This window comes from Nyctereutes procyonoides, unplaced genomic scaffold (genome assembly GCF_905146905.1).
Source record: "Nyctereutes procyonoides isolate TBG_1078 unplaced genomic scaffold, NYPRO_anot_genome, whole genome shotgun sequence".
Taxonomy (NCBI): domain Eukaryota; kingdom Metazoa; phylum Chordata; class Mammalia; order Carnivora; family Canidae; genus Nyctereutes; species Nyctereutes procyonoides.
In genome coordinates, this window is record NW_026575135.1 from 34,293,548 (window position 1) to 34,308,953 (window position 15,406).

The 15,406-nt window shown below is 36.8% G+C and overlaps 1 protein-coding gene across 1 annotated transcript in view; it reads left to right on the forward strand.

The window, feature by feature from the left end:
• The window catches only part of MLLT3 (MLLT3 super elongation complex subunit), a 279,749-nt gene that overhangs the window by 192,094 nt on the left and 72,249 nt on the right, over positions 1 to 15,406 (forward strand). The window contains exon 5 of the mRNA XM_055302686.1: positions 12,258 to 12,959. Coding sequence (XP_055158661.1) covers positions 12,258 to 12,959 — 702 coding nt within the window. The remainder of the gene's footprint in view (positions 1 to 12,257; positions 12,960 to 15,406) is intronic.

The following is a 15,406-nucleotide window of genomic DNA, read 5'->3' on the forward strand; positions in this document are numbered from 1 at the left end:
CCTAGAAAGAGAAGTGGTATAATTATTACTTCAAGTTTCTAGTACTAAACCACAAAAGTAAACAGACGTTTACTGAAACTGCAAAGTCTTCTAAATATAACTGTTAACAGTATTTAAGTATAATTTGGAATTTAAGCCCATAGCAAGTTAGGGAATAGTATATAAATAGAAGCATTTTATAAATGAGATTGGATTCTGAAACAAAAGTATTTCATAGTATATACAACATAGCTGAAACTAGTCATTTGAGAAAGGAAGGCATTTTCAAGTTTTGTCTCCTTGGAATATTATTTTGTAGAATACTGGATATTTTTGCCATTAATACTTTACAGTTAAATTTCATATTTACATGCAAATACAGTACTTCACTATATTTTTAATATTGAAAATATTTTTAAAAATATTTTATTTATTCATGAGCTAGAGAGAGAGAGAGAGAGAGAGAGAGAGAGGCTCAGAGACACACAGGCAGAGGGAGAAGCAGGCTCCATGCAGAGAGCCTGATGTGGGACTTGATCCAGGGTCTCCAGGATCATGCCCTGGGCTGAAGGTGGCGCTGAACAAACCTCTGAGCCACCCAGGCTGCCCAAATATTGAAGAAAATATTAACTGGGTTTACTTTTAATGTTTTTGAACAACTGGCTAGGGAAATGAAAATTTACTACTTATTCTTTAGAACTGAAAAAATTTTCAGTTGTAAACATGATTTATAGATTTATTTTCCTCATCTTTAAATCGTATAAGTATAGTGAATAAAACTCAGAATGTAATCTGAGTATCCTAAGCTTAGTTTGTAGATTAGAGCTTGATTGTGGTTTGCTCAAAAACAAAAACAAAAAGACTTCCAGGGGCAGCCCAGGTGGCTCAGCGGTCTAGTGCCACCTTCAGCCCAGGGTGTGATCCTGGAGTCCCAGGATTAAGTCCCACATCGGGCTCCCTGCATGGAGCCTGCTTCTCCCTCTACCTGTGTGTCTGCCTCTCTCTCTGTGTGTCTCTTGTGAATAAAGAAATAAAATTTTAAAAAACCAAAAGACTTTCAGATTATATCAATAGGAAAACGAAAAAATTTTAAAACACAAAGATAGTGGTCACTGAGTTCAGTGGTTTCTCTTTTTTCTAATGCAAAATTCATTTCACAAAATGCAACTGGGTACATGAAAAAAGAATTTAAAAGTACCTTTGGGAGGTTGAAAAAATTTATTTTATATCAAAATAATTCATGTACATGGTAAGAATTAAAAAGCAAAGGATGATATTTAGCAAAACCCAGAAGTCCTCTATTCTATTTTTTCCCCGATCTTCTTCCCACTTAGTGGAAGGAAAAAAATTTAACTCTTTCTTCTCTTTTCTTTTCTTTCTTTTCTTTTCTTTTTCTTTTCTTTTCTTTTCTTTCTTTTCTTTTCTTTTCTTTTCTTTTCTTTTCTTTTCTTTCCTTTTCTCTTTCTTTTTCCTTTTTATTTTTTTTTTAAAAGCTCTTTTTAAAAAAAGTTGGGATCCCTGGGTGGCATGGCGGTTTGGCGCCTGCCTTTGGCCCAGGGCGCGATCCTGGAGACCCAGGATCGAATCCCACATCGGGCTCCCGGTGCATGGAGCCTGCTTCTCCCTCTGCCTATGTCTCTGCCTCTCTCTCTCTCTCTGTGTGTAACTATCATAAAAAAAAAAAAAAAAAGCTCTGCAGTTACTGCCCAAAGTTTCCAACTATATGCTTATGCTTCTATTTCTATAAGAGAATCTAACTCACCTGCTCCATCTCTTTTTCCTCACAGTATCACACCATTTTAAATTCTTGTCTGGATCTAACTTGGAGATATACATGTTTTTAAGGACTTATTTTTAACCTCTACACCCAATGTGGGGCTTGAACTCCTAATCCCAAGATTGAAAGTTGCATGCTCCTCTGAGCCAGCCAGGCACTCCTAACTTTCTACATATTCAACCTAGAACCCTAATTTTTGTTCCACCAACTGTAGGCAATCTACAGTTGACTACAGTCTTGTTTCTCAACTTTGGAAGCTCAGAATATCCTAGAGTTTCTTTCCCTCTTCTGTACCTGTTTCTACCTCCTGTGTTTGTCATCCAAACATTTACTTTTTCATTCTCACACTTGATAACATTGTGTTATGTAATACATTTTATGTTTTCTTGCTTATCTGTAGTAATAATGGATTAGTAGTCATTGAAAGCCCTTACAGAGCTTCTGCTATGTGCCAAGCACATTAATTATATAAGTAAATTAATTATATAAATTTATATACAAATATACACACACAGGACTTTATATATATATTAAACTTATTTAATCACCACACCTTGGGCAGCCCGGGTGGCTCAGCGGTTTGGTGCTGCCTTTATTCCAGGGCACGATCCTGGAGACCCGGGATCGAGTCCCACATCAGGCTCCCTGCATGGAGCCTGCTTCTCCATCTGCCTGTGTCTCTGCCTCTCTCTCTCTCTCTCTCTCTCTCTCTCTCTCTCTCTCTCCCCCTCTCTGCCCCTCTCTCCCTCCCTCTCACATGAATAAATAAATAAAATCTTAAAAAAAAAATCACCACAACTTGATGGTGTAGGTACTATGGTCTCCATTTTACCAACAAAGAAATTTAAGGCACTTAGCAAGTGGCAGGGCTGATTAGATTGATTTCTGCAAGTTGAAAATCAGTAAACACTGTGCACAGTTATGACTAGTTGAAATGTTTTTTCACAGCTAAGGTATGTACTCTTGTAGTACATACACATTGGTTTTGTAGCTTTAAAATTGCCTCCTTGGGATCCCTGGGTGGCTCAGCGGTTTAGCACTTGCCTTTGGCCTAGGGTGCAGTCCTGGAGTACCGGGATCGAGTCCCACGTCAGGCTTCCTGCATGGAGCCTGCTTCTCCCTCTGCCTGTGTCTTTGCCTCTCTCTCTCTGTGTCTATCACGAATAAATAAATAAAAAGAATCTTTAAAAATAAAAAAAAAATAAAATTGCCTCCTTGTTTTTATGCTAAATGTCTCAAATTCTCTCTTTTTAAATACCTTCAATAGAGGCCCCTTATAGGATCCTCTAGTTTTTGTATTCAGTGACCTTCTTACCCTGCCCCCTGTGGAGGTGATCATTTATTTGAGCACTATAAATTTTTATTGTTTCAAATTATGTAGTGTGGCAGATTCTTACTTTGATGTTGAAAACATTTAATTGTGAGAGGAGATGGATTTTACACTTCTGTGATACTCTTTAAAATAATTGGAGATAACATGTGCTCTGCAGGTATATTAGAAGGTTGATTTTTCAGTATCAATATAAGCCCTCTGAATGAAGCCATTTTAATATCTGTTAAGTTTAAATATTATTATTTGGTAATGAAAGATGCAAAGTTTAAGCTACTTGAAACATATATAGGAAGAGCCTCTAATTTCAGAATAAGTTATTTGCCACTTACCAAAAACTATGTTGTACCCCCTCTAATAGAACTAAGTAGAATTTCCTTTATGTAGTTCTGCCTAGGTGGCAGGCATGTTCAGTGTTCTTTTAAAGTCATTGAGCCTGTTCTCCTTTCTTCTACCCATCATTTCCAGATCAGGTTAAATTGGCAAGTTGGTTTCAAAACCAACTGACCTCTGAGACATTGGTAGAAGTATACTGGTTGAGAGTATGAAGCATTGGAACCAGACAGCCTGGGCTTGAATCTCAATTCCACCACTAATTATACATATGTCTTTGGGCACATTGGTTCCTGTGCCTCAGACTCTTCTCTTGTTAAATGGAACTAATAATAGCTACTTCCCAAGATTGTTGAGTTAGTCATTGGAAGGCTGTTACATCAGAGTCTGGACTAGGAAGCATTTAGTTAAACCAATTCCACTGCCACCATGACCACCATCCCCCAGTGCAGTACTCCTCTAAGTGGCCTTTCTTCACTCTGTACCCACCTACAGCCTCTCTACCACATTGCTACCTGATGATCTTCTTAAAATGAATAGTAATTCATATTGACTTCCTCCTAAGTGTGTCTCCTTTGTTTCCCAGACATAATTGCTCTTTGTACCTGTTTTTAGGGCCAATCTATCTTAATAAAGAATGGGCAAAACTCATAGTTTAGTATGGCTGAGGGGAATCCATTACTCTTCTAGCTTCTCTCCTTGTATGATCAATATCATCTTTTGATTCTCTTTCGTGTTACTTGTTGGCTTATGCTTAACTAATAGAGTGATTGCTGTATCTTTTGTCATTTGTGCAAAATCCCACCTTAACTATATTTTTATAGTATGGCTATAGTTATATCTTTGTTAGTTGACTAGTATACAGATCCAGGAAAATTTAGGAATTTGAGGATGTGATTCTTCATTTTCCTCAATCTGTCTGTTACTCCTTCCTAGCCAAGTCTAGAGGAGGCTTTATTTTTCTTCCCCGAGCTGTGCAGGTATATTGCAGAGTTCCTTCTAACTTCCTGGTTGAGTATAACTCCCCCAAATATTACAACATTATAAAGAAACAAAACAAGTAAAACCTTCCAAAACATTGTGCTCTGTAACAGCGGACTTCTTTTTTTTTTCATATATGTGTAAATATTTTTTGTGCTTTTTATATACGGGCCATTTAGATTGTTATTGAATGAAAGACGCCTGTTGCTATTCTCAAGTGCCATTTCTTTTCCACTCCTGTAATGTTCTTTTATCTTCCTACCCATTGACTGATAAATGTTAAATTTTGGACCTTGTTGCTTCCAGTTTTAGCCTTAGTGTTCAAATCAATTCTGGTTAATTTTTTTTCTTCATTAGTTCTACTAGTTGTTGTTCTACATAGTCTTGTTGTTAAATATTTTTTTCATAAGACATTTATAGTAAGATGGTGCTAAAAAGCTCATAAAAATAATCAGTCCACTTTGTTCCACCATTCTTCCAATTCCACCCATCTTCTCCCTCCCAACTCTGTGGCTGTTTTTTGGGGGTATTTATTCTACCTATTTTGAAATATTTATAAATTACTAACCCTTCAATTTATTTCTTTTATAATATATCATGATTTTATTTTTTAAAAAGATTTGTATTTATTTATTCATGAGAGACAGAGAGAGAGAGAGAGAGAGAGAGAGAGAGAGAGAGAGAGGCAGAGACACAGGCAGAGGGAGAAGCAGGCTCCACGCAAGGAGTCTGACATGGGACTGGATCCCAGGTCTCCAGGATCAGGCCCTGGGCCGAAGGTGGCGCTAAACTGCTGAGCCACCCAGGCTGCCCTGTATCATGATTTTAAATTCAAGTAACTTCACCTTTTCTAGTTGATTTTTTATTTTTTAAGGTTTTATTTATTTACTCATCAGAGACACAGGGAGAAGAGAAGCAGAGACATAGGCCAAGGGAGAAGCAGGCTCCATGTAGGTAGTCCGACGCGGGACTCAATCCCAGGTCTCCAGGATCACACCCTGAGCTGGATGGCGGCGCTAAACTGCTGAGCCGCCAGCTGCCCTGTTTCAGCTGGTTTCACTATGTCTATACTCATTTCATTAAATCTGCCCATTTCTAACAAAGATGATTTCTCATTTCAATGAAATGTTTTTCAAATTTTTCTTATATACTCAATACCTTTTACTTTTTATATAACATAGCTTCTAAACTGTTTATGCCATTTGGTCCTCTTAACCTTGAATTCTACTTTGTATGATATGAATGTAGCACTCATGCTTTTCTTTCTTTTGGGGCCAATTAGTGGATAGTTCTTGGCCCATTCCTTCATCTTAAAACTTTTCTCAGTTGTTTGATGTTGTATTTCTTACGAGCAGTCTGTATATTCTCCTTGTCTTTTTAATCCAGTCTAACAATCTGTCTTTCAGTGGGAGAATTCTGCTTCCTTTTTTATTCTGTGAGTAATACTTGATTTTATTACCTTTTGCCTTGTTCATTATTTATATTTGTGACTTTTTCCATTTTTCTGAATTTCACTTTTATTTTCAAGTTGATACTCAATTTTGAGTTTCCTCCTGTTTATGTGGCAGTTCTGTACTTTTCCATTTCATTATTGGCCACCTTCCCTTTCAATGGCTCATAATCCAATTTTTTTTCTACTTTACCCTGTAAAAATGATACCAACATTTTCTTACACCTTGATACTCAAACCTTTTCTTACATACCTAAAATTCTACAGAGATAATTTAATTTTTTAGATCCAGATTTTTGTTAGCTTTTTTTTGCGTGTCAGGAATTCACATTGAGCACTGCTACTATGTATTCCAGATGGGTGATTATCCATTTCAATTTATTTCTGTATAGAAGGCAAGGTGTGAGGGTGCTTGGGTGGCTCAGTGGTGGAGTGTCTGTGCCTTTGGCCCACATCGTGATCTTGGGGTTTCAGGATCGAGTTCTGCATTAGGTTCCCTGAAGGGAGCCTGCTTCTCCCTATGCCTATGTCTCTGCCTCTCTCAAGGTAAGGTGTGTTGCCCTGCTGTTTCCTCTTTTCTTCACCTTCCTACACATGAAAGGTCTCATTTCTAATTCAGTTACTGTTTAGTTAAAATCCCTTCTCAAGTCCTTTCCTTAGATGGGGCAGTGGGTGATGTGCTCTTTGAATCCTTAAATTTTGGCACACACTTCTTTCACACTGACTCTGTGTGTAGGATGTTTGGCTGGTTCTGCCTTTTCTCCCAGTCGTCTTGATTTTTCTGTTCTCAGTTCCACTGTTACAGAGTCCCATGTAATTTCATTCTTCTTAAGTGTTAAGTAATTATTCTTTCTGGTAACTTGTAAAGTTTTCTTTTATCCTTAAAGTTGAGGAATTTTAGCATGACGTTCTTGAGCGTGTCTCTTTTATTAGTCCTGCCAGGATCTTTGAAGTGCCCTGTGAACTCACAATTCAGTCTTCACTTTTTTTCCCATATTACTTTAACTCTGGCCTCTCTCCTCTCTTTTCCTTTTTCTCCTTCCAGAGACTGTCCTGGAACTCTGTATGGTTGGTAATGTCAGTTAGGGCTCCTCAGTCTGTTCTTCAGGTTTCTTCTCTTTGCCACTAATGATTTTCATCTCTTTGTATCTTTACTTTATACTTTGAGATTTCTTCCAGTTAATCCTTTATGCCACCATCTAGAGTCTATCTTGTTCTTTAGTTTATCTACTAAATTATTTACCTTGAGAGTTTTATTTTTAAATTTTACATCAGCTAATATTTTAAATCCATAGAAATTATTTTTTGCTCTGTGTGTGCCTCTTCTTAAGTAATCATACTATTTTTGACTTCAGTGTTTTGTATGTGTCCTTCAGAAGATCTGGGAGGCTGCTCTCTCCTACTCTCACTGACTCTTAGCTATGTTATTGATATGTGCATTGGGCTTCAGGGTGAGTTGTTATGAGACCTTAGATTTTTGTAATCCTATAAGTGATGAGCTACCGCTACAGGCATCTCAGCCTCTCCTATAAGAGAGGCATGTTGTGTATTTCATGTGTACACACATGGGAGACCCTCTTGGAGCAGGGAGGCTGACCATATTTGTGCACATCATCTGTGTGTACAATTCTTCTGTGTCTTGCTTAGAGCCCAGAACAGAGCAAGCCTTATATCAGTCCTCTTTCAAGATGCCTGTAATCTTATGGCCACGTTCCTTAGGCCCCATTCACTATCTGTTATTTCCTAGAGCTGACTGTTGAAGATTTGGGATTAAAGTTGGGGGAGGTAAATCCAATTCAAGGTCCCTTCTTTCCCCCGAATCCTGAATTTTTATACTTTATTCATAGCTGTAAATGGTCTTTCACCCCTCTGAAATTTTTCATGTGTTTAATGGTGTTACAGGAGAGATTTTTAGTTTGAAAATTGATCTTTGACTGTTTTACCCAGCCTTTCATATGCATAAACTCTTGGACTATATTACAGTTTCTAAGAAGTGTCCTTTTCAGATGCACTGTGAACAAATAACCCTTTAAAGGAGAGTTTATTGCTTTTGGATAAATAAAACTCTTCTGGGAGAGATTATATGTCTGTATGCAAATTTCATTGAACAAAATATGAATGATCTGAACATCTTGCACAACACAAAAGCCAGTTGAAGTAGGGCAGATACCAGGAATAAAAGCATAATTAAAGAGAAGAGACAGGAGCTGGAGAAAGAATGAGCTTTGCATTATGAGTGGTATTAGGAAGAAGACATGGTGATAACCCAGTAATTGGAAGCCACATATAATCAGAAAAACTTATTTTGTCCTCTAGTTAAGACCTTTTTGCAAGCTATCTACTAGAGTTGCTGACAAGTAGTATTTTTTTTTTTTTTTGCTGACAAGTAGTATTAGAAGAGATTATACATTAAAAGGACCTGTTCTCTTCCAGAAAATTAAAACAAGGAAGCATTCAGTAGAATCTGAGAGGATGAAAGAAAATACTGTACCCTATATTCACAGGTAGTAAAGTTAGTGCAAATATGTATATATTTAAATACTCATTTGCCTTAAATATTTGAGATTTGAATTATGCACACTTACTCTCCCTAATATTGATATTCAGTTTGTCCTAATGAGCCTCAGGCAAAGAGAATTTGAATTATATAACATGTGTAAACTTCACATTGAATAGTAATTAGTCTGTTCTGCTTAGTGGCACTTAATGTTGAGGTTAATAGTTCAGTAACAATTTTAAAAAGCCAGTGACTTATCTCCCAATATATATAGTATAGATAGGCTGAGAATCAGTAAAAGCTTTTATTCTGGGTCAGTAACAGTTTAAGTCCTGACTCTGTGTCTAAGCCTTGGTTTTACAATTATTGCATGTGTGACTATGGGGCTGGGGGACAGGGCAACTGAACTTTGTAATTTATTACTGGCCAGGGCAAAGACGACGTCCTGTATTCTAGGAACCATTCTTCCACCTTTTTCTTATTTCCTAAATATTTACCTGGGGTGTTGTTAGGGAAAATGTTTTTCTTTTTACTTCTCCATTGCCTTAATTTAAAGAAAGCTTTTAGGTAAAGGGGCAGCAGCAAAAACAGCTGGGTAGTTTGCTTCTGTGAAGATTTGTCGAGTTGGTGAAAAGCTGACAGTGGGCATTAAATACCTAGACCAATGTGGGAGTAAAAAGTTATGACATTTTTGAAGTTTTATGCTTAACATCATATGTATGTAATTAAGACAAGAACTTAAACTATCTGTCACACAAGAGTCTGTGTCATATACCACTGTGTACTTTGCATTAAGAATTCTGGTTTATCCTACAAAAAGGTTTTAAAAATAAATCATGAAAGGACTCCTATAGAAGGTTTTTTTTTTTTTTTGGTACAAAATTTACTGTTTTTTTTAAATGCTTAATATTAGAAAACATGTTGGTAGGTAAAAATCTGTATTTTTAAAAGTCACATTTATAAAAATATGTGTAATACTCCATGAAGGTTGAATATTAAGCAGCAGTGCTTGGGTGTTCTAGAGCCATAATTAGAATACTGATTGCAAATTACCAAAATTCAGTGAGTCAACAAACCAATTTAAAAACAAACTCAAGGATATTAGATTTCAAATGTTCTTCCTTAATTTAGTTTGCCCATTATACTTTATTTTAATTATTCATAGTATTGCTTAACATGCCAGGAAATGTCTTGTAATAGAATTTATAAAATAATGTAGTTTCAGTAATATGAATACTATCTTTAGCATTCTGCTTTTAAATCTCAGATTGAGATGTTTTATAAGGAATCATCTAGTTTGATGCATAAAAGCATGTTTTTGCATAGTAACTTTATCCATTTTAGAAGTTTGAAAACAAATGCTCCCTTGAGAAAAATCAGTGGAGTAATTGCTATATATCATTTTGTTGTTGTTGTTGAGCAAATGAGAAAAAAAATTGTGAGAAGAAAAAAATACATAATTTCACTAATATAGGATAATTTTTCATTTTGAGTATTACTGTCTTGTTTTTCAAGTTTTTATTTAAATTCCAGTAAGTTAACATACAATGTAATATTAGTTTCAGGTGTAGAATTTAGCGATTCTTGAATACAACTGGTGCTCCTCACAAGTGTCCTCCTTAATCCTAAGCACCTATTTTTGCCCATTCACCTCCCTTCTGTTAACCATCAGTTTTCTATAGTTAAGAGTCTTGTTTCTTGGTGCCCCCCTCCCACCTTATTTTTGTTTGTCTTGTTTCTTAAATTCCATATATTGGGGTACATGGGTGGCTCAGTTGGTTAAGTGTCCAACTCTTGATTTCAGCTCAGCTCTTGATCTCACGGTCATGAGTTCAGGTCCCACGTTGGGCTACTTTAAAAAAAAAATAAGTGAAATCATGTGGTATTTGTTTTTCTTGGATTGATTTATTTTGCTTAACATAATACTCTATAGTTTCATTGACGTTGTTGCAAATGACAAGATTTCACTGTTTTATGGCTGAAGAGTATTCCATTGTGTGTGTGGTATGTGTATATATGTATATGTCATTTGCAAATATCTTCTCCCATTCTATAGGTTGCCTTTTAGATTCTTTCCTTCACATTGATTATTACTTTTCGATGTTCATTCATGTACATTCTTTCCTCTTCTTTCTTTTTTTGGGGACATAGATTCTTAAAGTATTGTTCGTTTTAGTGAAAAGCATAACCTCTGACCAGTATCTTTTCTGTATCATGCTAGATATTGAAGGGATATAAGATTGGCTTATGTATCATGGATTTAAGTGGGTAAGTTAGATGTACAGCACAATTACCAAACCATGGAGATGTAAATTCTAGATGAAAATTTGGACATTTGTCATTGGTTCCATTAGGAAGTAGAAGTAAGCAATAAAGAGCTTTTCTTTTATAGTATTGGTGTGGATTTTTTCCATCTTCAGGATTTACTTCTGTTTCGTATTCTTAGTATTAATGGTAGGGGTTCAAAAATATGTTAAGTATGGGGGATCCCTGGGTGGCACAGCAGTTTGGCGCCTGCCTTTGGCCCAGGGCGCGATCCTGGGGACCCGGGATCGAGTCCCACGTCGGGCTCCCGGTGCATGGAGCCTGCTTCTCCCTCTGCCTGTGTCTCTGCCTCTCTCTCTCTCTCTCTCTCTCTCTCTCTCTCTCTCTCTCATAAATTAAAAAAAATTAAAAAATATGTTAAGTATGGATTTAAATTTTGTTCCTAAATAGAAAGTTTTTTTTAAAAAAATTATTTGACAGAGAGAGAGCGCATGTGCGCGTGTGCATGCACAAGTAGGGGGAGTGGCAGGCAGAGGGAGAGGAAGGGAAGAAGCAGGTTTCCTGCTGAGAGGCTTGATCCCAGGACCCTGGGATCATGACCTGAGGTGAGGGCAGATACTCAGCTTACTGAGCCACCCAGGTGCCCCTAAATAGAAAGGCTCTATATAGGTTATATATTCTGAGGTACTTATATGAGTGAAAAAATAGGTAACACATTTGGAATGGAATAAGCAGTGAGGAACCCTTTCCTCATCATTGCACAACAGTAATTACTACAAACTTTTCAGTCCATTTAGTATCTATTAGGTAAAATCTTTGTTCTGTTAGATATTTTTTTCTTTGCTAGTGGATGGAGACATAACTGTTGAAATTTGGACATCAAAAAATAATTGCTTTTTATCTCAGATGGAGAATTATTTTCTTTCTTGAGTCTTGTGATTCTTTATATTAAAAAGCCATTTAAATCTTAATATTATCCAGCTCACTCTATGACCCTTCGCTATTTTTCTACCTCATTCTCAATCTTTGCTGTAGCTAAATGCTGCTTCCCAAGTATAAGCTGTGCTTTGATCCCTCATTGTTTTGGTTCACTCTAGTCCCTGGTCTCCAAGTACTTTCTCATTCTTCTCTTCCTAGTAATGGCCTGCTTATCCTTGAGGATCTAGTTTAGGTGTGAGTTCTCCATAAATTTCTGAATTATTCTTGTCCCACACCTCCCACAGAATTAATTACCTCCTTGTTTTTGTTGTCTTACTACGTTATTGGTGGCTCTTAGAACCACCACAGCTCTTCGTTACGTCCTGGTTATTAAGAATAGGGGCCATGTATTATCCTTCTGTATAGCTTCTAGAACAGGCATTCAGTGAACATTTGTTGAACTGAGATGTTTTGAGCACCATGCTTGTCCTGATGAGGTAAACAGCTGGCCTCCCTGAATTCCTTGACCATCATGGCCCTTACTCACTGTGTTCCTCACACACCCCATCCCCACCTGTTATACTGAGGTTCTGGGTATCTCTTACAATGCATCTGAGAGCAATCAAAGAGGGGTCCTCTTTGTATAGGTGGAAAATGCCAGGAAGCTGGCTTGCATCTCCTCGTTTTCTGCAGCTCTGAGTCACATCTTCTTGTCCTGTTTCTGCAGGACCCTAACAGGAGCATCCACACCAGCAGCAGCAGCAGCAGCAGCTGCAGCAGCAGCAGCAGTAGCAGCAGCAGCAGCAGCAGTAGCTGCAGCAGCAGCAGCAGCAGCAGCAGCAGCAGTAGCAGCAGCAGCAGCAGCAGCAGCACCAGTTTTTCAAAGCCTCACAAATTAATGAAGGAGCACAAGGAAAAACCTTCTAAAGACTCCAGAGAACATAAAAGTGCCTTCAAAGAACCTTCCAGGGATCACAACAAATCTTCCAAAGAATCCTCTAAGAAACCCAAAGAAAATAAACCACTGAAAGAAGAAAAAATCGTTCCTAAGATGGCCTTCAAGGAACCGAAACCCATGTCAAAAGAGCCAAAACCAGACAGTAACTTACTCACTATCACCAGTGGACAGCAAGACAAGAAGGCTCCTAGTAAAAGGCCACCCATTTCAGATTCTGAAGAACTCTCAGCCAAAAAAAGGAAAAAGAGTAGCTCAGAGGCTTTATTTAAAAGTTTTTCTAGCGCACCACCACTGATTCTCACTTGTTCTGCCGACAAAAAACAGATAAAAGATAAATCTCATGTCAAGATGGGAAAGGTCAAAATTGAAAGTGAGACATCCGAGAAGAAGAAATCAACCTTACCGCCATTTGATGATATTGTGGATCCCAATGATTCTGACGTGGAGGAGAACATGTCCTCCAAATCTGATGTGAGTAGCCTTGTTGGTTTCCCATCTTTACCTTGTCAGTCTTCAGAGTCTATTTCACATGGCTGCAGGATAAAGAGTGAGGGAAGAGAATGACAGCTAAACCATGAAATGGTAGCATGGAAGTGCCTAGAAATGAATTTCCTTAACTAATGGAAAGAAGGAAATGAAATCCTGCAGACATTTGGGTTGTGATTTAAATTGTTAAAGGAAAGATACTTTCCATAGCATAATAATGGGCCATTTGAATAGCAGCAGAAAAATTGAGGTGCTCATTAGAGCTTAGTTACTATGCTTTTTCAGTGATTACTGATTTAGGAGAGTGAGAAGAATGTAATAAACTTAGTAATATGAGAGATAAATTTAAAAGAGAAAGTTGGAAAATATTGGGTATGGTTATAATGTTGATCTTTTTGGTCAGTGCAATCAAGTAATTTGTTTACAAAGATGGAAAGCTGGTAATAGTTCAATAGGTTTTTTTTAACAGTTTTATTTTAATTCATGTTGTAATATACCATATATATTTAAAATGAATAATTTGGTAGATTTTGACTTACATGTGCTCATGAAACCAAGTGGTGGTATTTTGAAAATGAAACATTTAATTTCTTTTTCATTGGCTAGCCATTGATTTGGGAGGGGATGAGGAATGCAATCTTCATTGTGTTTTTGCTGATGGGCAGGATTATCTTTTGTGGATACCTAAAAGACCATCTGACCATCTAATATCCCTCTGAAATGTTGTCTGATTTAAGGTTTAAACCAATACAGATTCCTCAGAGTTGGGAGAGATTTTCATGTTATCTATCTAATTTTCCACCAGTGTAAGAAATTTTACACTTCTAGCAACAGAACTATTAGTACTTTGAAAAGTATTCCATTCCATTTCTAGAGAATGAACATTATTTACTCTGAAATCATGGTCACTTTTTTTTTTTTAACACACTTTTGCCTTCTTTAGTTGCTTATTAATCACAGTCCAAATAATCTCCTTACTTTGATTTGCCATTATTTCTAGACAATGATCAAGGAAGATATCTGGTTAAAAGATATCAGTTTGAGAATATTTCTCTTTTTGTCCCATGAGTTCACCATATACACATGTTTCTAATCCAAATACTGGCAGAGGTAGGAGGATTTAGTAGCAGATTCTCCCTTGTGCATTTGTGGTGGGAAGAAGGGCAGCCACGGTTAGGACATGGCATCAGTTGTCTGTACTATCCTCTATAGCTAATCTTGACTTTGAAAAAAAAAAAGATTTTAATTTATTTTAGAGAGCTAGAGCATGAGTGAGTGGAGGGTGGGGAGCAGAAGGGGGGAGAGAGAGAGAATCTGAAGCAGACTCTGTGCTCAGTGTGGAGCCCAACATGAGTTGTGGTCCCACAACCTTGAGATCATGACATGAGCTGAAACCAAGAGTTGATGGTTTAATTGACTGAGCCACCCAGCCGTCTCTAATCTTGAGATTTTAATAGAAGATCAGATTGGGAGTAGAGTATTAAAATACACGAGATTGGGGTAATTTGTTCCTGTGTTCGGTCAATGTTTTTTAGTGATAGTTTATTGAATGGAGATGAGAACTAATGGGTTTCTTCCAGTATCTCAAGCATTTCTTTTTCCTCCTGTGCTTTTTACTTAGTCTCTTCTTAGTATAAAATTAGTTCTTAATGCTTAAGATGTTATTTGGAAATTTTTTGTATTTGACTTTTATTTCAAATCACCCTAAAGTGTTCATTGAGCCTCTTGGGCTCAATGTGATTAGTCTATGAAGATTGTCAGGTTTAGCAACTTTGTCTTTCTATGTTCTGATATATTATGATTCTTTTAGAGCAGAGGTTTTCAAATTGTGGCTTGTGATTCACTGGTGAGCCATGAAACCAATTTAGCATGTCATTAGCAGTATTAAGAAAAATCAGAATACATTGTAATTAGTATGGATAAGTAAGGGTTTGTAAAAATTTTATGTCATATGTTGTGTGTATTCCTTATAGTATGTCATCGTCAAAATTCTGAAAGGCATCTTTTATGTTTGCTGATTTATGAGAAGATCAAATGACATTCATAAAGCAAAGCTCTACATGAAATTATCACAAATAATCATCTTTTTTAGATAACTCTGTATTCTTGTTTCCATTTTCTCTTGCTCCCTCCCTTTTATATATGATTTATAAGATACGGTTTTTTATAAACTTCATGTTCAACTTAGTATATTTATCCAAAACAATATCTTAAAAAATCTTTTGGAGTGAAGAGTTAGAATTATAATTCCTTACAGTAGTTAGCAAGTTTTCAAAAACCGTTCATGGCATAGTAGAGCCACATATCCAGTGATTGTTATAGGAGTTTTTATAGTGGGTTCTGCCCATCATTACAGAGAAAGCCTCTAAAGACTTTTGGGCATTATTTGGGTATAAAACACAACAAATGTATTTTCTTTATTGGTTTTCTAG